We start from the raw sequence: 22883 nt of genomic DNA on the forward strand, positions 1-22883 counted from the left end.
AACTGAGGCTTTTTTTCAGGTGCTATTTTTAGTGCTGTAGAGTCTGAAACACACACGTGTATGTAATAAATTTTTTCAGTGGTGGGAGAGGTGTCCGCCACGCTCCGGTCATTGCCGCCACTTACCGGACCTGCAGGTAGCGACAGACAATTGCGTACTTTCCTGTAGATGCCTGGCTGCTGAGTGAAGGGAAGATGGCCACCGCACGGCTCCATGGCATTTTAGTGTAAATATAAGATCTGAGGTCTTTTTGACCCTAGATCTCATATTTGAAGAGGTCCTGTCATGCTTTCTTTCTATTTCAAGGGATGTTTAAATGCAAAGTAAAATAATAAGAAAAAAAAAAAAAAAAAAAAATCGCCCCGTCCCGACGAGCAGAAGCGAACGCGTATGTAAGTGAGGTATCGCCGCGATCGTTACAGCGGGAGCAATAATTCTAGCCCTAGACTTCCTCTGTAACTTAAAACTGGTAACGTGTAGAAATTTTTAAACATTGCCTATGGAGATTTTTAGGGGAAGTTTGACGCGGGTGCAATTATGAAGCATAACTTGTTTGGTATCAGTTTACTCGGCGTAACATTATCTTTCACAATATAAAAACAATTTGGGCTAACTTTACTGTTTTTTTTATTTATTTTTTATTCAAAAAAGGGTATTTTTTTTTTTTTCCAAAAAAAGTGCACTTGTAAGATACAGAGTAACAAATAATTGCAACAACCGGCATTTTATTCTCTATGGTGTTAGAACCCCCAAACTATATATAGTTATATATATATATATATATATATATATATATATATATATATATATATATATATATATATATATATATATATATATATATATATATATATATATATATATATATATATATATAGTTTATATATCTCTCTATCTCAGGAGGAGATCGTCTAGGTAACCTACGATTGTGATCCCGCGTTGTCGCAACAACGCCAAAATTGGAGCCAATACCTTGGTAAAGATTCAGGGGGCTGATGCCAAGCCAAAAGGGAGAGCCGCAAACTGGTAGTGGGCTTCCCCAACTGCAAATCGCAGAAACCTCTGATGCCTGAGGCATATGGGTATGTGCAGGTATGCATCCTGGATGTCCAAAGACGCCAGGGAGTCCCCTTGATGGAGTGCAGTGACTACTGAGCGAACTGATTCCATTCTGAACCTCTGTACTTTAACAAAGCAATCGAGGGCTTTCAGGTCCAAGATTGGACGTACCCCTTCCTTTTTGGGGACTACAGATTGGAGTAGAACCCCTGGAAGCGCTCCGACTCTGGAACAGGTAATATCACTCCGCCGTTTAGCAGGTCCTTTACCGCCCCCAATAGGGCCTCCCGGAGAACCGGAAGGGTATGCTGGAGGGGAAGAATCTGTTTGGCTACAAGATAGAGTTCCTCTCTTGGCCACCAGAGGAAATTTCGCAGACCCATTGGTCGGACAGCTGAGAGGCCCACCGGGCTGCAAACTCCCGAAGGTGACCCACCACCCGAGAGACGGGCAGGGGCAAACCTTCATGCGGTAGCATTTTTGCTCGCAGGCTTGCGGTTCCACTCAGAGGTCGTCCTGTCAGACTGGGAGCGTTTAGCCGAAGTCCCGGACGGACGAAAAAGCCTCTTTTGAGTGGAAAATGAGGGCCCTTGCCTGCGGCGTGTCTCCTTAGTCTTCCTGGCCTGTGGGAGCAAGGTACTCTTACCACCTGTGACATTCTTAATAATGTCACCCAACAAGACTCCAAAGAGCCGCTCACCAAGGATTTTTTTTATTTTTTATTTTTTAGATGCCTGGTCCACAGACCAGCATTTTAGCGAAAGCAGGCGCCGCAGCACCACTGCTGACAGTGAAGCACTGGACAGCAAGGGAAGCGTATCCAGCGCCGCGCCACAAACATACTTAAGGCCGTGCGCTAACTGGTCTGCTACTTCCACGCAAATGGGAGTAGCCTGCTGCTTCTCCAATTCGAAGTGCAAACGTTTTTCCCATTCAGTAAGTGTCTGCAACACAAGTGCTGTGGCCAGTACTGGGCGTATTGCTGACCCCACAAACGTAAACAAGCCTCGGCCTTCCTGTCAGTAGGGTCCTTAAATGCAGGAGTCCCATCATCTATTGTGATTACTGTGTTTAACCTGGATACTGGGGGGGGGTCCACAGCCGGAGGAGCCGACTATTTTTTTTTTTTTTTTTTTTTTTTTTTAAGAAGGCTCTCCTCAAAGGGGTAATGCACCGCCATTCTTTTAGGCACCGAGAAGGTCCGTTGTGGGCTTCCCCATTCCTTGCATATGAACTTATCGAAATAAGATAAGTCAGATATGGAAACACCTTGGGTGTACGGACTTGCTTACGGGACCCAAAAGGGACCGCTACTTCAGCAGAGGAACCTGCTGTATCCTGAATTTTCAGGGTATCACGCACAGCTGTGATAAGTGCTCCAACTAGCGCTTTGTCTTGCCCGGACCCGGACGGGGACTCATGCTCACTGTCCGAGCGGTCCTGGTCAGCGTCATCTGAAGCAACAGAGCAAGGGCCGCCAGTCTCAGCGGGGCCAGAGTCTGCGTCAGAGCTCTCCCCAGAGGACGGGATGGGGGAGGGGCAGGGGCCGATTTTTATCACTTTTGCGCCTGCACACCGCCTCCATCCTGGCAACAAACGTTTCAAGGACCGCTGACAAAGCGTCCAAAGGCACACTGCACTGTTTGCAGACAAGCCGGTTGCAATTGCAGGGAGTTCTGGGGAAAAAAAAACACCAGTTTCTAAAGCCATGCTGACCCACCCTGTCTGCCACCCTTGGGGACTTAGGACAGGTGCACAATCCCACCCTCCTAGCTGCTGGAAACTGAGGGGCCCCCACAGCAGGACTCAAAACTCCGACCGAGTGCTGCGTCATTCAGTTACAGGCGTCTGCATCCAGGGCCGCTGTTAGAAGTCATGGGGCCCCATACAGCCTACCTGATGGGGCCCCCTTTGACCCCGCCCCCGGGCCCCCCTCCCCAAAAGTTGAGGGGGGATATGATACAACAGCTGTGGAAGTGAAAGGTGACTTCAGAACTGCTTGCATCACTTCAACATGAAACCCAACAGTTGCTTTTACAAATATACACACACTCCTGGCTGCTGACCACAGCTGGAAATGCGTGTATGTGTTTGAAAAAGACGTGCTTGCAACAAGGCCCCAGCTCTGATATAAAATGCCATGGTTAAAGGGAAATGGTTGAAGGCTGTAAAAATGTAGCTCAGCTGTGCATTTTTACTGCTCCAAAAACACAAGTGTACAGTAGCATCTCACAGTGCCTTGTGATCTTTAGGCCTCATGCACACATTTTTTTACTGCTTCCAAGCACCCCTTCCTGTTATGCTATGTGTCTATGCACACATAGATTTTTTTAATTTTTTGTGGCAGGGGTGTTTACAAGCAGGGAAAAAAAAAAAAAAAAAAAAAACCATGGCCAGTGCATCCAGGAGCAGCAGTTTTTTTGACCAAAAAAATGCTTGACAAATGCAAATGCTCCTAAATGCATGTTACCATTAGGCACGTTTACTGCTTGAGCGATAATTAATTTCATCGACCAGAATAACTTATTATTTTGGCCAATCAAATGAATGCCCAAGTGTTTTATGCCTGTAAACGCTTAGACACGATTACAAGCGTCAGGCATTTTTTCTGGCAAAAGGCTGCTGCCAAGAGGAGGATCGTTTTTTAAAGCATCCTGTGTGCATGAGGCCTTATAGCATTAGGATAATTATTCACACAGCACAATAGGTGCTCTATGGCACTTTCAAAGTGTGTCACATACTGTTCGGTGCTGACTTTGCTATGGCTGTACAGACAGTGGTACAATCTGTAACACACAGTACAGCCATAATCAACAAAGTCAGCACACAACAGCGGGTGACACACTGACAGAGCCATAGAGCACCTCCTGTGCCAATGATTATCCTATGCTGAGAATCATAAGGCACTGTGAGGATGTGGATGATTCTATTACAATGGGTGTTGGGAGCACCTCAACTCATCGTGTGCAGATGGTGATGCTGATATCCTCTGCTGCCGCTGCTCCCCTGAGTCGCCTTATTGCTACTTCTCACGCGAAGAGACAGGAAGGAATCACTCCGCTGCGCCAGGGGGGAAGGCACTACAGAGGACGCACTGGCCAGGACTTAAGCCAGCACGAGGAGCGAGCATGGAAGAGGCATTCTTCCGCACCCGAAATACAAGAAATAGTTCCTCCCCTCCTGCCACGGTGTTTCGCTGATCGACATTAAGGGACATGGCTGGAGGATTTTTTTTTTTTTTTTAAATGACATATCTGTTCAGGTTGCAGGCCCCTCTGCTGGCCGGACCTGGTAAAGCAGGGCCAGTTGTACTGGCCTATCAGCGGCCCTGTCTGCATCCAGTATCAGCTCCCAGGTGTCCTGAGCAAAGAACCGTTCTGAATAGCAAGGACCAGCACTGAGGATAAAAAAAACGCACTGGGCTACAAAAAAATGGCCGCCGGCCACCCTGTATAAAGGACATAATCACAAGGAAGATGGCTGCTGAGCTACAAAAAGTGGCCCCTGACCATGCTTTCCACTGAGGCACACCAAAAATGACTGACAAACAACTGTACACAGTAAAAGGACAAAGAAAATGGTGGCAGAACAGCGCTATGGCGATCAGCACATGCAGACCTCCAGACACCCAGTGCAGCCCCCAAGGTAAGGTGAGAGCCCCCCCCCCAGGGGACCCCTGGCTACAGATACACACACTGCTCAGCAGCCCATCATGCAGCATCCCCCACAGGAGGGGGAGGACAAATAGGGACAGGGAGAGAAGAGAGTGACCCCCCTAATCGACCTCCCAGGGAATGCCCAGCTGCTCAATCCCACCGAGGCACGGAGAGCTGTACTTACCATCCGGATGAGCTGGGGACATCCCATCACAGACCCACTCTCCGAGCAGTACGGGGTGGCCAAGGCGCACACCGTGACAAGAACATCGGTAGTCTGGTCATATGTGTGCCCCAGAGCGTTGTGCTCACCAGCTGTCCCTGGAGCCTGAGGGGCATATCGTGGCCGACCCAGCGTGTAGCTAGGGTCTGCATACGCTCGATGGCCAGGCTGAGGAGACTACAAAGATATAGATTATCTAGCCTGTCACCCAGCCGGCTGTTGATGGCAGAATACAGGATCTTAAAATCTTGCGCAAAAGGCAAACATTCAGCAAAAAAATCCCAGGACCGATGGTCCCACAGGGAGCCTAGGTCCATCTCCTTCACTAGGCAGAAAAAAAAAAAAACTGAGCCGCAGGAGGCGGGCTGAGGGGTTGTTACCAGAGGGACCGCCCCCTGGGCGGAACTGTAAAGTTCTGTTTTTTCACATGTATTACAGGTTCTGTCCAGCCCTCTCCTGAAGGTGGCGTAATAACCCTACGGTAAAGACTAATGGAGCTGTGTCAGTCAGTGAACAAAAGAGAAAAAAAAAAGTTTTTGTTTCCGTTATAAACTTTTGTAAATAAGTAAGTTTTCTCCTTCACTGATGAGGCTGCACTGCCGGGCACTGACGAGGCAGCACAGATAGGCATCACTGATTAGGAGGCACTGGCAGGTATTGCTGGTGGGCACTGATTGGCATCATGTGTGGGCACACATTTCCACCCATGGCCACCAGGGATGCCATTCTGGGGGTAAACAGCGCAGACCCCTCCGTGTCAGAGGGGCAGCCATTCGGCTCTCCTCTACTCATGTCTATGAGATGCGAGTGAGGAAAAGCCGATAAACGTCTTTGTGTTTACATCGTGATCAGCCGTGACTGGACACGGCTGATCATGTGGTAGAGTCTATGTCAGAGACTCTTTACCTAGATCGGAGTTGCACTGTGTCAAACTGACATGCCACAACAATGATCACTGTGATGCATGCCCCCGGGGGCGCAACAGCATGTTATCCTGACGTCAGCCGACGTCCGGTCAGGATATCGCAACCACTTTACCAACTTCATTTTGCTATAGGGCTGGTGGCAAGTGGTTAACCACTTAAAGAGGAAGTAAATCCTGATGAGTTTACTTCCCCTTTCATTCCCTGCAAAGGTAAAGCATAATGGACTACTATGATTCTTGATTAAAGGTTATTGGCGCTACCTCCACCCAGTTAATTCCAATAACACTCTTTGCTTACTCAAACCTTTTATGTCTATCTATCTATCACCTTAACGTGTCCCCAGGGACTATATGCATTAAACCCGTATTCCGTATTCTATCTCAACAACACCCCATATATCCAACACCTAAAACTCAAGGCAAAAACTGATTGCACCCCACTTTATATCACCTAAGTGAAATAGTGCCACTATAGTTTCATTAAGAATCTCCAATCAAAAAGATACACATACAAGAAATAAAAATAAAATAAAATAAAATAAAATAAAAAGTGATTGGTAGAGGCCTCTGCCGTGAAAAAGCCTAACTTCAAACAAAAAGCCAAAAAATACAGAAAAAAACACCTGTGTTTTTTTCTGTATTTTTTGGCTTTTTGTTTGAAGTTAGGCTTTTTCACGGCAGAGGCCTCTACCAATCACTTTTTATTTTATTTTATTTTATTTTATTTTTATTTCTTGTATGTGTATCTTTTTGATTGGAGATTCTTAATGAAACTATAGTGGCACTATTTCACTTAGGTGATATAAAGTGGGGTGCAATCAGTTTTTGCCTTGAGTTTTAGGTGTTGGATATATGGGGTGTTGTTGAGATAGAATACGGAATACGGGTTTAATGCATATAGTCCCTGGGGACACGTTAAGGTGATGGATAGACATAAAAGGTTTGAGTAAGCAAAGAGTGTTATTGGAATTAACTGGGTGGAGGTAGCGCCAATAACCTTTAATCAAGAATCATTCCATTAATGCAGGTTGTTTAGTGCAGCCTTCGCATATTAGGGTGGCAGCAACCTCATAAAATAAAGAAAGCTTATACTTAATCTTTTAATAAGACAAAAATTAGATAGAAGAATTGTAACCAATAAAAAACTATATAGAACACAAGGTCACAGGTATAAATCAATACCTATACATATTCCTGCTGATCAAGACCTATTCCATAGGCGCGGCTTTACTTGTATAACTATCCCAATAATGGACTACTATGCATCGCATAGTAGTCCATTATGTGTCACTTACCTGACACAGGAGCCAGCGATGTCACCGCTGTCCTCTGTAGTCCGGCGCATCCATCTTCTCGGTGGGTCTCGCCGCTGTCATTCCGTGAAGACATCACTCCCGCGTATGGGAGCCGCCACGCGCGGTATATCGCTGTAGACAGCGGTGCCTGTCTTTCGGTAAATATCTCCTAAACCGTGTAGGTTTAGGAGATATTTCTTGGACCTACAGGTAAGCCTAGAAAATTACATATACATACATACATACATACATGTTGCAATTATTTGTTACTCTGTATCTTACAAGTGCACTTTTTTTTGAATAAAAAAATAAATAAAAACAGTAAAGTTAGCCCAAATTGTTTTTATATTGTGAAAGATAATGTTACGCCGAGTAAATTGATACCAAAGTTATGCTTCATAATCGCACCCGCGTCAAACTACCCTTAAAAATCTCCATAGGCAATGTTTAAAAATTTCTACACGTTACCAGTTTTAAATTACAGAGGAAGTCTAGGGCTAGAATTATTGCTCCCGCTCTAATGATCGTGGCGATACCTCACTTACGTATGCGTTCGCTTCTGCTCGTCGGGACGGGGCAATTTTTTTTTCTTATTATTTTACTTTGCATTTAAATATCCCTTGAAATAGAAAGAAAGCATGACAGGACCTCTTCCACAATGAGATCTAGGGTCAAAAAGACCTCAGATCTCATATTTACACTAAAATGCCATCCCATGCTATGGAGCCGAGCGGTGGCCATCTTCCCCTCACTCAGCAGCCAGGCATCTACGGGAAAGGACGCGACTGTCTGTCGCTACCGGCAGGTCCAGTAAGCGGCGGAAACGACCGGAGCGTGGCGGACACCTCTCCCACCACCGATAAAAGTGATCTCACGGTGAATCCACTGCAGGAGACCACTTTTACCCTAAAAAGAAACGCACGGTATTCCTGCAAATACTGGGACTTTGGCAGCTAGCTGCTGCCATAATTTAGTATAAAAGTACCGACGTGCGGGTAAGTAGTTTTGTGTGAAGTGGTTAAATACCACAAAATGAAAGCTCCATTTGTGTGAAAAGAAAAAATTATAAAAATGTCATATGGGTACAGTGCAGCATGACTGCGCAATTGTCAAAGTGTGACAGCTCTGAAAGCTGAAAATTGGCCTGGGCAGGAAGGGGGTGAAAGTGTCTTGTATTTAAGTGGTTAAACAAGAGAAGAAGAAGTTAAAAAAAATAAAAAAAGGGGAGGTATGGACAAGGATAAGGCTGCATTGATGGGCATTTAAATGTAAGTTGTTTCCCTTAAACTACCCTCCTAAAGTTGGGGTGCGTGTTATACGCCACTGCGCGCTACATGCCGATAAATACGGTACTTGGCATGCACGTTTAAACTGATGCTTTTTACATTTTGCCTAATGTTCTCTTGTAAATAAATAATTTACTTACATCATTCATATAGGCAGTTCCCCATTCTGCCTGTGTACAAGGCAATTGCGGACAGAGTCCGCGGGCACCCTCCCATGGCACGCGCCCACTATCCTTGTGCAGACTGACGTACAGGTAAGTCAGTTCGTGCAGGAGAGCCAACCTGCCACAGTATATCTGCGTGAGCAGGTCGGCAAGTGGTTAAGTTGCCAGGAAGTCGCATCATAAGTCGCACAAATTTTCAGGTCACAGTGTGAACCAAGCCTTAAAGTGATTGTAAAATAGGGCCGCGTTTTGCACAGAGCAGCTCCGATCCTCTACTTCTGGGGTTCCCCGCTGGTGCTCCTGGCTCATCCTGCCCTCGACTTCGGGGTATTCGTGCAAGCTATTACCACACACACACACACACTCAACTCCCTGCTCCCTCATCACCAGATTTGACTGAAAGCAGCAGGAACCAATGGCTCCCGCTGCCCTCCCGAAGTCCAGTGAGGGACAGAGCAGTGCCGTCGCTCCTTGGCACAGTGCTGGACTAAGATTGGTCTCAGGTAAGTATTTAGGAGGGGGAGGGGGAGCTGCACATAAGATTTTAAAACTTTCAGTGTTTACAACCTCTTTAGAATTGAAGATTCAATTGGGCTTTAGGATGGGACACAGACCACGTAGTCTTTAAAAGGGTACACATATATACATGCTGTGGAACAATGGGAATGCCACTTATGTTATAAAAAACATTTAGACAGGAATCAAGGGAATCAGCAATCTTTACCTTAAGAGAAAAGACGGGTTCTTTGTCTAATTTGGCGACTCTCTTACATTCAAATGGCCCAAACTGAGTCCGCTTGACCAATGAAGTGACGGCGAACACCCCCTCTGTGCCATCTCCGATATTTTTGATCTCCAGGTTGGCAGGAATAGATGATCTAAGAATAAAAGAATAAATAAAAAAAAAAAAAAAAAAAAAAAAGACAGTGTAGTTAAACTCATAGCGCCTTCACATGTATATTCAACAGTCATCAGTTTCTAATGGAGAGAGCCATACTTTGCAGGATACACACCAAACTGGCAGCGTTTGCATGCCGCGCTTGCGTCTAGAAGAATGTATTAAGATTACCTCATTTAAGACCCTCCCCAAGCTCAAAGAACATAGTTACAATTTCAGCCATTTTGACCAGAGTGAGTAGCAGCAGCAGAGAGCGCAGTTGTCTACTTGTATTTGCCTCTATTTCTGTGCTTTTTGTTTGCAATGGATCCCATAATGAACAAATGTGAGGAAATGCTCCTGACATCGCTCTTGATGAGGCTAGAGTGACGTAGAAAAGTTGCCCGAGAGGTCCAGAGTCAAAGTTTCGTCACCATTGGACCCATCCTTTGATTACAAAAATATCCTGCCGACATTCACTGCGCAAGCATGTACATACTGCTGCATACCGACCCCGACAATTTTTTTTTCATTTCAGACCCATGTCCATTGTCACATTTGACCTTCTACTTGAAAAAGAATGACCCGATTTGGATACAGCAATGCCAGTGGTGTATTGCATTGCATCAAGGGCTATATATGTCGTCTCTGTTTATATATAATTTTTATATATATATTGATTTGAAATTTCTTAAATATTTAGCGCTGTCAATATAGTATATTTTATACGATGGAGAAATTATTCGATAAGAAACGTTTTATACTATATATTTATATGATATATGATTTATTTTATGATAGCAGCTTATGATTGGATTAGATTTTGATAACTTCCTTTCCGTTTGAGCGCTGGGATCATTGAGGAATATTTTTATATTGTTCGGTGATATTAGTACTCGTAAGGGCTATATATGGTCTATGAATCATCGCAAGTAATTAAAACATTTTAAACTTTTTTAATGATTTTTTTCATCGTTTTCCTGTCTGTTTTGTCTTTTCAGGTCTAATATATATAGGGTGCCTTTAACCACTACAGATCCGCGCTATTGCCAAATGACGGCATTAGCGCGGACCTACATTTCCGGGACTACGTCTATTGACATCGTCCCGGACACGAGCGGCCTGTGCGCCCCCTGAGGGGCGCGCGCGGCGCGCTCTGTGATCGGCGAGTCCGTGAGACTCGCCTGATCACCGATCCGTGCAAGGGGTCGATCCCGACCCCTCATCACGTGATCAGCTGTCAGCCAATGACAGCTGATCATGTGATAGAACGGAGCCGGTAATCGGCTATTATTCCTCCTCGCGCTGACAGCGCGAGGAGAGAAAAAAAAAAAGCCGATCACCGGCGGCCGTGATCGGGACATCAGTCCCGATCACGGCCAGCAATACAGCTGACCACCTGCCCCCTGCCAGTGCCCACCTGCCCACCGCCGTGCCATCCTGAATAAAAGTGCCCCCCATCAGTGCCCCCCATCAGTGCCCATAGTGCCCACAGTGCCACCCACAATGCCACCCACAGTGCCATCCAGCAGTGCCACCAACAGTGCCACCCACAGTGCCCACAATCTGCCTCAAAGGTGCTGCGACCCAGTGCCGCCCATCAGTGCCCAGCAGTGCCGCCCATCAGTGCCCAGCAGAGCCACCTATCAGTGCCACCTATCAGTGCCACCTATCAGTGGTACCTATCAGTGCCCATCCATGCCATCTTATCCGTGCCCATCTTTGCCCATCAGTGCCCACCAATGCAGCCCATCAGTGCCCACCAATGCAGCCATCAGTGCCCACCAATGCAGCCATCAGTGCCCACCAATGCAGCCATCAGTGCCCACCAATGCAGCCATCAGTGCCCACCAATGCAGCCATCAGTGCCCACCAATGCAGCCATCAGTGCCCACCAATGCAGCCATCAGTGCCCACCAATGCAGCCATCAGTGCCCACCAATGCAGCCATCAGTGCCCACCAATGCAGCCATCAGTGCCCACCAATGCAGCCATCAGTGCCCACCAATGCAGCCATCAGTGCCGCCTAATCAGCGCACTTCAATGAAGGAGAAAAATGACCCGTTTGCAAAATTTTATAATAAACTATTAAAAACATGATTTTTTTTTTTTGCATCTTTTTTTGTTTGTTTAGCAAAAAATAAAACTCCGAGCTGTAACTAAATACCACCAAAAGAAAGCTCTACTTGTGGGAAAAAAATGATAAAAATTTCATTTGGGTACAGTGTTGTATGCCCGCGCAATTGTCATTCAAAGTGCATCAGCGCTGAAAGCTGAAAATTGGTCTGGGACTGAGGGGGGTTTAAGTGCCCAGTAAGCAAGTGGTTAAAAAACGCATAAACAAAAAACATGTCTAAAACGCTGGTACCACGTTTGGCACCTGAAACTTGGAAATCTTCGGCGTCTGAACCCATTTTTTTTGCTTCCAAAGAAACGTTACTGCCTAAAAACTACATTGAACGAACCTGTGTACATGTTTAGCAGCGTGTTTAGCATGCTTAGCACCTAAGGCCCCATTTCCTGTGTACATGGGGCCTATCCAATGTTATCCTATGTGACCATGTACACTGGTTCGTTTAACGTAGTTTTTAGGCAGTTGAGTTAAGAGGCCTTTTTTTGGAAAGCAAGCAGTTCAGACGCTGAGTTTAGAGGCATTTCAAGTGCCAAACGCGTCTAAACGTTTCGTTTACAGGAGTTTTTAATTTTTGCCTATAAAACAAAAAATAAATAAACTGTTCAAATGCTTCTAAATGCAAACGTAGCTAAGCGTGGCTAAACGCGGCATGTAAACACGGCAAAACTGATGTTTTAAACGTCGGTTACTATCTGTCAAGTTAAATCGTTAAGGAGAGGTTGGAAAAATGCCCCGTATACATGAAGCCTTAAGCCCCATACACACTATCAGATTTTCTGCAGATTTTTTCCATCAGATTTACCAAAAGCATATAATATGAGGTCAAACCTTAGGTGTTTCAATTTGTATGCAATCAGGCGGGCCCTTCTACTACATGGTTTCGGTAAATCTGAAGACAAAAATCAGCAGAAAATCTGATAGTGTGTATTGGGCTTAACAAGCATGCTATTCAGCTTATACAGGACAGATTTTACTGTTGTGGGTTTAGGAACGCATTAAAACACTGTAAAGTAGGTTACACGTCTTTTCTCGTTTTCATCTACTCACCTGGCTCTGCTCAGAACAAAAGAGTCCTGGACAGTCACCACTGGACCCAACTCTGGACACTCCGAGTCATGGTACTGGCCACAGTCGTCACACCCTACACATAGAATTGCAGGTTTGACAAAAAAAAAGGGAAGCAAAAAAGTTAAAAATTCATCATGCCAAAAAAATAAATAAATAAATAAATAAATAAATAAAAACACACACACACACAACATGAAATTTTAAAGGGCAAAATAAAAAAATTCTAAAGCAAGATCCTTGCTATAGAACATTTTTTTTTGTTTTTTTACATTGTGTCAGATGCCCCGTGTGGTTTCATCCTCTGACCCTTTCATCGATCAGTTTTAGGGGTAGGAGGATGGAACAAACAAGTATCCGACACTCCAAGAAATTCTGAATTCTGAAGAGACTGACGGAGGTCACAGCCCTGGAGTGGACAGGAGATTGGAGACACGGGCTGCCAGAGGAGCGAGTAAAAATCTCCAAATCTATTGCAGGGACCTTCCTTGGGAATTTTTTTTTAGCTTTAACAAAATATTCAAAAACACAATTTTAAAAATTTTAAAATTTGAATGCACTAAAACACACTATATTGCTCAAATGTTTGATGAAATAAAGATGATCTTATGCTGAGTACATGGGTACCAAACAGGACATTAGGGGTGCAACGGATCAAAAAACTCACGGATAGGATCGTTCCTCTGATCAGAAAATATGATTGAATTAAAAAAACCTGAGAAAATACCACCACCATATAGTCCCCACTGTAATATCCTTGTCATCTCCCCCACTGTAATATCCACAATCTCCCCCACTGTAATATTGGCAGAGCATGGCTGGGTACTGGCAGAGCATGGCTGGGTACTGGCAGAGCATGGCTGGGTACTGGCAGAGCATGGCTGGGTACTGGCAGAGCATGGCTGGGTACTGGCAGAGCATGGCTGGGTACCTGTCACAGAGCAGCACTGTGGGCACTACAGATCCAGCCCACAGTGCTGCTGACACTGCTTTTTTTTATTTTTTTATTTAATTTTGCTTTTTTATTTTATTTTTAAAACTATTCCTTTCATTTTTTTATAATTTTTATTGTATTGTTATCTCAAGGAATGCAAGTATCCCCTATTATAGCAATAGGTAGCGACAGGTACTCTTTTTGAAAAAATTGGGGTCTATTAGACTCTAGATCTCTCCTCTGCCCTCAAAGCATCTGACCACACCAAGATTGGTGTGATAAAATGCTTTCCCAATGGCGCTATTTATATCCGGCGAAATCAAAGTCATGAAATGCTCGTAGTGTCCCGTTTCTTAGGCCATAGAGATGATTGGAGCGGTTCTGGTCTCTGATCAGCTCTATGGTCAGCTTGGCGAATCACCGGCTGCATTCTCAGGTTCCCTGTTGGGACAGGACAGCCAGAGAAAACCATGAAGATGGTGGAGGTGGGGGGGGGGGGGGGGGGGGGAATGGGGGAAATTCCCTCCCACTGCTTGTAAGAGCAGTCTAGAGGCTAAATTAGCTACTAGGATTGCTTTTACATGAAAGCCGACTGCTGGCTGAAAAGATTGATACCTAAACCTGCAGCCATAATTCTGGTATAATCACTCAAAATCCAGCAACATACCAGTACATCTCTGGTTCTTGTTGTCCTATTCAGCCTGTGGGCTGAACAGGACAAAAAAAAGTAGATTGTTTGGTGGGTATGCCCACCATTACAATACGGCCCTTCCCTGGACAGGTAAGCGTCCATATATTAAAAGTCAGCATCTTCAGTATTTGTAGCTGCTGACTTTAAAATTCTCATGGGGGGGCTGGACCTCCTCTTTAAGCTGGCTATAGAAGGACTGAATCTCGACCGGTTCAGCAGGGACCAACCAAGACTAGATCCACCTATGGACTGGCTGGTTGTCCTGAGGTTAATCCATCGACCGACTTCAGTGCAACCAGCCTGTCAGCTTTTTTTCCCCATGAAATCACCGCTGGTGGCTATAGCAGCCAGCAGTGATCATTGTGTTCTGCCAGCAGGGAAGCCCCCAATCAGCAGAATACAATATAGTGTCAGTGTTGATGGGGGAATTTATTAATCTTCTTTACACCCACGGGAAAATAAAAAACAAACCCAAAAAATTGCATAATCTATGACTTGCTTTGTTTTAAAATGGCCACACCAAATAAAAAGGAAAGCATTAGATATTACTGGAGGCAACAACAGATATGAAAATCCCCCCAGGTCACAGGAAGTTGGTGCTTATGGTGTCAGAAAGGAGACACTAAACCCTTAGGACTCTTTCCGTTCAGTAACTTTTTTTTTTTCCCCCAAATGAACTGATCAAAGTAAAAAACGTGTAACGTTTACATCAGTTTTTTTTTACATCTGCCAGCTAGAGTCCTTAACCACTGGAGTCCCGGGGTTTTTCTGTCATGCAAAAATTGACCATTTGTCCGTTTACATCTCAGCCGTTTTTTTTTTTTTTCCTTTTTTTTTTTTTTTTAATAGGGAATTGAGCCGTTCCAAAATAAATTGTGTTGACGGAAACGGTTGTAAAAGGACGATCGTCGATTTACATCAGTTTTTCCATTCAGATGCATTGATGTCTATTTTATCATCCGTCGGTGGATGGATGACAATGGACAAACGATCCTCATAGGCATCAGTTGCACTTGATCTCAGGGGCGACCTAAACTGAACTAGTGTTAGATGTCCACCACAAAAAAAACAACAGCAAAAGGGGTTCAACATAATATCTTTGGTTATAACAAATAACACTTACATAGGAACACGGATTCATCTATAGGGCCTTGTGCCATTATAAATCACCTGGAAAGAAATAAAAAAAAAAATCAGAGAGTTACTAAATAGAACATGACACATTAAAGATTCTAGCAACTAATTGGACCATCATAACCTTAAAGGGTATAAGAGGGGAGTGAAGACGGTTGCATTCAGCGTCCATAGAGGCCAAATGCAGGACTCGACCCCACCCCCGTCATTGGATTTGATTGACGGCAGCTGGAGCCAATGGCTGCGCTGCCATCAATCTATACAATCAAGAGCCGAGAACCCCGGGCAGAGAGACACCGCGTCCCCGTCGGGTCAAGTTCCAGGGTTCAGGTAAAACGGGGGCCGGTCACTGTCAGCTGTTTTTTCACCTTCATGCATTGGATGCATGAAGGTGAAAAAAACGTGAGGGTTTACAACCCCTTCAATTTACTCCAGAAGTATATCATTGCGTTAGGCAATTCTAGAGAAAAAATACTTTAACCACTTGCTTACTGGGCACTTAAACACCCTTCCTGACCAGACCAATTTTCAGCTTTTGGTGCTCTCACACTTTGAATGACAATTACTCAGTCATGCAACACTGTACCCAAATGAATTTTGTGTCCTTTTTTCCCCACAAATAGAGCTTTCTTTTGGTGGTATTTGATCACCTCTGGGGTTTTTATTTTTTGCACTATAAATGAAAAAAGACCGAAAATTTTGAAAAAAAACGCATATTTCTTTGTTTGCGATAAAATTTTGCAAATTATAATTTTTTTTTCATAAATTTTGGCCACAATTTATACGGCTACATATCTTTGGTAAAAATAACCCAAATTAGTGGATATTATTTGGTCTTTGTGAAAGTTAGAGAGTCGACAAGCTGTGGTGCGAATCGCACAAAATTGATCACACCTGATGTACTGGTGGCCTATCTCATTTCTTGCAACCCCAACAAGTCAGGAAAGTACAAATACCCCCTAAATGACCCCTTTTTGGAAAGTAGACATTCCAAGGTATTTACTAAGATGCATGGTGAGGTTTTTGATGTTGTCATCTTTTTCCCACAATTCTTTGCAAAATGAAGATTTTTATTTTTTTTTCCCCCCCTCACAAAATTTTCAATGTAATAGAAATGTGAGAGAAATAACTTCTCTCACATGGCATGTGTATACCACAAATGACACCCCAAAATACGTTCTGCTACTCCTTCTGAGTATTACGATACCAAATGTGTGAGACTTTTACACAGTCTGGCCACATAGAGAGGCCCAATATTGAAATAGCACCATCAGGCGTTCTAGGAGCATAAATTACACATTTCATTTCTCAACCACCTATTACATTTTTGAAGGCCCTGGAGCACCAGAACAATGGAAATGCCCACAAAGTGACCCCATTTTGGAAAGATAACACCCCAACGTATAATCTATGAGGCATAATGAGTCGTTTGAATGGTTCATTTTTTTTCCAGAAGTTTTGGGAAAATGTGGAAAAAAAATGAAAACGCATTTTTTTTTTTACGTAAAGTTGTCCATTTATAAGATATTTCCAACACATAGCATGTACATAGAAAAAAATGACACCCAATACGTTCTACTACTCCTCCTGAGTATAACGATACCAAATGTGTGAGACTTTTACACAGTCTGGCCACATACAGAGGCCCAATATTGAAATAGCACCATCAGGCGTTCTAGGAGCATAAATTACACATCTTATTTCTCAACCACCTATTACAGTTTTGAAGGCCCTGGAGCACCAGGACAATGGAAATGTCCACAAAGTGACCCCACGTGGCACTGACGACACGTGGCACTGACAGATGGCACTGGAGGCAGATGGCACTGGCAGATGGCACTGGCGCTGGCAGGTGGCACTAGCAAGTGGCACTGGTGGTGGCAGGTGGCACTGGCAGGTGGCACTGGCGCTGGCAGGTGGCACTGGCGGCACTGACGGCACTGGGGCTGACGGATGGCACTGGCAGGTGGCACTGGGGCGGGCGGCACTGGGGCTGACGGGCGGCACTGGGGCTGACGGGCGGCAGGTGGCGCTGGCGGCACTGGGGCTGACGGCAGGCGGCACTACTGGCAGATGGCACTGGGCTGACAGATGGCACTGGCACTGGGGCTGACACACAGATCGCTCTCCCTCCTCACACGCTGTCTGTTTGGAGGGAGAGATACGGCAATGGGAGATGATCTCATGTTTACATACGAGATCATCTCCCATTGGCAGCTGCGATCGCGCTGTGAACGGCCGCTTTGATTGGCCGTTCATGGCGATCTGTATTTGCCTGCCTCCGGGAGACACGGCGAATACAAAACTTCCGCGATGCGCCCCCCCGGCGGCGCGCATTGCGGAAGTAAACACCAGGCCGTCCAGGCGAAGGAACCCGCCCGCTCTAAGGCCGTCATTCGGCTATAGGGCGGGCGGGAGGAGGTTAAAGTGATTGTAAAGGCTCGTTTTTAAAACAAACAGGTTATACTTCCTTCCTCTGTGCAGTTGGTTTTGTACAGAGCAGCCCTGATCCTTCTCTTCTAGGGTCCCCCCCCATGGTGCTCCTGGCCCCTCCCTCCTCAGAGTGCCCCCACAGCCAGTTACAGGGGGCACCTGAGCCAAGTCAGAGCTCCGTGTATCCATTCAGGTATGGAACCTGACCCAGCCTCCTCTCTCGCCTGATTGGCTGACTGATTTTGATTGACAGCCGCCGGAGCCAATGGTACTCAGGAGTGTCTGGGACAGCTAAGAGACTCGTGGACATCACTGGAGAGAGAAGAGGCTCGGGTAAGTAATTAGGGGGTGCTGGGGGATACCTGCGCTGACCCCTGCTGGATGCATTTTGTGTATGTCCAACAGCGATCACTGCAGGTATTGGCTGGCTGCGCAGAGAGCTGAAAAGCTGCTGCACGACAACCTGTCATTATAATGAACAGGGCCAGCGGCCTCCCCTAACAGGAGTCTGACTCCAGCTTCTACTATTCACAGCGGCCCCAATCACCTGTGTGAATGCAGCCGAAGGCTCGAGTCACACTGCTGTGATGTGGGAAACCCTGCGAATCCAGTGCGGGTTCCCGCATCGCGCCTGAATCGCCATCGGTCCACACTGCCCTCCGAGAACCGCTGCGGCTCTCAATACAAACTTAATGACACCCCAAGAATGGTTGACAGATCGCCGTGTGAACTGTGAATTCAGACAGGAATCAGATCACATGAATGTGAACACCCATATGATCCGATTCTGGTGCGGACAAAAAACAAAAACAAAAAAACAAAAAAAAAAAAAAAAAAAAAAAAGGTCCTGCACAAGTTCAATGCGAAATCAGATAGTTAATATGGCTGAATGCGGATCGCACAGATATCGCATGCGATTTGCACAGCAATGCTGTGTCTGACATCGCACCAGTGTGAACTGACCCGTAAAAGGAGTTGCAAAAGGTAGAAGGTTCATCTAAATGGAGTCTATGCATTAAGACAAAAAAAACCTTCTGCCGCAGTGCCCCCCCCCCCCCCTAATTCCTTACCCGAGCCCCCTCTCTCTTTCAATCGATGTCCATGAATGTCTAAGCTGTCCGGGACACTCTTAGTGATTGGCTGATTCACAGCAGCTACGCCATTGGCTCCCGCAGCTGTCAAAGTCAGCCAGCCAATCAGGGGAGAGGGGGCGAGGCAGAGTCGGGGCTCCGTCTCGGCTCCAGTGCCCCCATAAGAAGTTGCTGGCTGTGGGGGCACTCGACAGGAGGGAGGAGCCAGGATCACTGAAAAGGGACCTGAGAAGAGGAGGATCAGGGCTGCTCTGTGCAAAAACCACTGCACAGAGGTGGTAAGTATAACATGTTTGTTATTTTTATTCTAAATAAATAAAAGGGACTTTACAATCACTTTAAGGATTACTGAGCATCCACTTAACATAAAAAAAAAAACACACATACTATAAAATGATTGTAGATCCACTTTAACTTGCAGTATTCTTAGGTCTTCATTTCTATGACCCGATTTACAGTTTTCTTTGAGTCGAGTGTCATATGCTAAAAGCAAAACTGTACTTTAACCATTATTGCTTTCCTTTTAGAGAGGAAGTAAACCCTGATGGGTTTACTTCCTCTTTGATTCCCTGCAAAGGTAAAGCATAATGGACTACTATGTATCGCATAGTAGCCCATTATGTGTCACTTACCTGACACAGGAGCCAGTGATGTCACCGATGTCCCCTGTAGTCCGCCGCATCCATCTTCTCGGTGGGGTCTCGCAGCTCCGCCGCTGTCATTCGGCGGAGCCGCGATGACGTCACTCCCGCGCATGCGCACGGGAGCCGTCACGCGCGGCAGCTCCGTTGTTGGAAATGCCGCGCTCAGTGCGCCTGCGCACCGCTGTCCACAGCGCATGCGCTGTAGACAGCGGTGCCTGTTTTCGGGCAAATATCTCCTAAACCGTACAGGTTTAGGAGATATTTCTTGGACCTACAGGTAAGCCTTAATCTAGGCTTACCTGTAGGTAGTGATGAGCCGAACACCCCCCGGTTCGGTTCGCACCAGAACTTTCGAACGGACCCCAAGTTCGAACGAACGTTAGAACCCCACTGAAGTCTATGGGACTCGAACGTTCGAAATGAAGTGCTAATTTTAACGGCTAATATGCAAGATACTGTCCTAAAAAGGGTTTGGCGACCTGCCTCCTGCCTCAGGGGACATGGGTCAATGCAAAAAAAAGTTTTAAAAACGGCCGTTTTGGCGGGAGCACTGATTTTAATGACGATTAAAGTGAAAAAAAAAAAGTGAAATATTCCTTTAAATATGGTGCCTGGGGGGTGTCTGTAGTATGCCTGTGAAGTGCCACGTGTTTCCCGTGTTTAGAACAGTCCCTGCACAAAATGACATTAAACGGAAATAACACCATTTAAAACTGCTTGCGGTTTTAATGTTATATCTGGTTCCTGCAATATGGTTGAAAATCATTGAGAAAAATGGCATGGGTAGCCCTCCCTGCCCATTACCAGCCTATTTGGGTCTTGTACGCATATTAAGGGGAACGCTGTACCCATATTACAAAAAAGAAATGCGTGTGGCCCCCAGGCCCTATATACTCAGAACAGCAGTATACAGGCGGTGCAAACAAGACAGGGACTGTGTAGGTTTGTTGTGTTAAGTTGAATCTGTTTGTAATTTTCAACCGATACATTTTTAAAGTGTAGCTCCAGTCAAAAAAACTATTTTTAAGCTTTTTGGAAAACATAGGGAAGGGTTATCACCCCTGTATAATTTGTTTTGTCGTCCATCTTTTTTCATCTCACTTGCTGTTGTCTCCTTCCGTTTGCAAGTGGGAGATGTTTGTAAGTTGGATGTTTGAAAGTAGGGGCCTGCCCTATATGCGCTGCAGAAATGGCGGAACAAGGTGTTGGTTTTGCCACAACATTGTAAGCCCTCAAAGTGACTCTTGGTGGGCGCTGGAGCGCCCTGCTGTGAACGATTATATCAAGAATTGTAATTACATGCCATTGTTGAACAGTGGTAGAAAAATTGACCTTTGGTGGTTGTGGTGCTGGTGCCACAACACTATAAGTCCTCACCGTTACTCTGGGTGGGCACAGGAAGGGGCCCTCCTGTGAAATATTATATCAAGAATTGTAATTACATGTCCCTGTTAAACAGGGGCAGAAAAATTGGGCCTTAGGCACTGGTGCTGGTGCCACCACACTGCAAACTCTGCCATATAATTACAAATGACATTTGTTCTGCCTATGAAGCAATAAAATATTAATTTAAGTGGGAGTTTAATGTAGTGGTACTGGAGAAAAGAAAGAAGAATGCAATAGGAAAATAATTAGAATGCATAATTTGCTAGATCCATTGGGCTCCCAAAATGTTTTCTCTACCTCTTCATTATTTGACTTAAATACCCACTATCTTTTTCTATTAGGCATTTTCCCCCTTACTGTGTGAAGCCAGATATACCCGCGTAAATCCCCAAACTAGATCCCACATCCCCACTGTTAGGAGTACCACCGACCCAGGGGACCACCAGTCTCCTCCAATCCTCTCTGCTGACGTCCACCTTTTTTTTACCATAGCCCATCCAATAGGAAGTGGCTACAACAGGCAGGGGTGTGGATTTTATCTCTGAGAGGGGCTTTAAATGAAAAGTATAACATACAGTGGCAGTGCGTCCGTAAAGGGCGCAGGAGCGCTGCCCCCTCTCTTCTGTCACCGCTCTATCACCATAGATAGATTCATGCCTTGCATGAATCTATTTATAGTCCCCGCTGACACCCCCTATTCAGGTGTCTGGCCCCTTTTCTGGCGCTGGGCACCTGAATTATAGTGATGGGTTTTTTTTTTTTGGAAGCACCTGATTAGAGCCATAGACTCTAATATGCACCCAAAAAGGTGAACAGCGGGTGCAATGCTGTGCGTTTGCTGCTCACTCAATTGTTTGTTAGCAAAGCGAAGGAATTCACTTTGCTAACACTGAACCACCTCTCAGCCAATCAGGTGCTCGGGTCTGTTATCTGTCACCTGATTGGCTGAAACATCAGACGCTGTGATTGGACGCCTGATAGAGAGGACGGAAGAAGACATCAAGGAGCACGCAGGACACCGCCACTGACCCGCTGCGAGACAGGCAAGTGCCGGGGTGATACACACTGCCAGCATTTGATGGGGCACAGTTGCAGCGGCAAATGATGGGCACACTGGCAGCATTTGATGGGGCACAGGAGCGGCAATTGATGGGTACACTGGCAGCAATTGATGGGCATACTGGCAGCAATTGATAGGTATGGTAGTTGGCACAATGGCTGCTCTTAATGGGCACAGTGGCTTGCGTTTGATGGCACAGTGGTGGCAATTGATGGGCACAGTGGTGGCAATTGATGGGCACAGTGGTGGCAATTGATGGGCACAGTGGTGGCAATTGATGGGCACAGTGGTGGCAATTGATGGGCACAGTGGTGGCGCTTGATGGGCACAGTGGTGGCGCTTGATGGGCACAGTGGTGGCGCTTGATGGGCACAGTGGCGGCGCTTGATGGGCACAGTGGCGGCGCTTGATGGGCACAGTGGCGGCGCTTGATGGGCACAGTGGTGGCGCTTGATGGGCACAGGGGCTACGCTTGATGGGCACAGGGGCTACGCTTGATGGGCACAGGGGCTGCGCATAAAGATCAAGTAGGCTTTGTCCATTTAAGGGGTACATGAGACAGCATTTGCAGATCGATCCAATTGATTGATATTGCAAAATCCTACTCTAACTCAGCACGCACTATCTCCTAACACTACTGACTGCAAGCTCTATTATAAAAGATAGATCACTAGCTATATAGATGAGGTGAATATAGCGGTGTATACTGCGGTCAGGGCACAGACAATAACCACTACACAACAGCAAGATAGAAAAATTGGCCGAAAACGATCGGTGTGTACTGTGTTGAAGGTACACAGAACACCCACTGCTTCAGACGCCAACA

The 22883-nt window shown here is 45.7% G+C and overlaps 1 protein-coding gene across 8 annotated transcripts in view; it reads right to left on the reverse strand.

The window, feature by feature from the left end:
- PRDM15 (PR/SET domain 15) overlaps positions 1 to 22883 on the reverse strand; it is an 86707-nt gene that overhangs the window by 50571 nt on the left and 13253 nt on the right. For all 8 annotated transcript variants that reach the window (XM_077479853.1, XM_077479854.1, XM_077479852.1 and 5 more), the window contains 3 exons: positions 15433 to 15479; positions 12667 to 12760; positions 9333 to 9486 (listed from right to left, as the gene is read on the reverse strand). In XM_077479853.1, coding sequence (XP_077335979.1) covers positions 9333 to 9486; positions 12667 to 12760; positions 15433 to 15469 — 285 coding nt within the window. In that variant the 5' untranslated portion in view covers positions 15470 to 15479. The remainder of the gene's footprint in view (positions 1 to 9332; positions 9487 to 12666; positions 12761 to 15432; positions 15480 to 22883) is intronic.

Source organism: Lithobates pipiens, unplaced genomic scaffold (assembly GCF_037356315.1).
Source record: "Lithobates pipiens isolate NorthernLeopardFrog02 unplaced genomic scaffold, aLitPip1_a1.2 Scaffold_16, whole genome shotgun sequence".
NCBI lineage: Eukaryota > Metazoa > Chordata > Amphibia > Anura > Ranidae > Lithobates > Lithobates pipiens.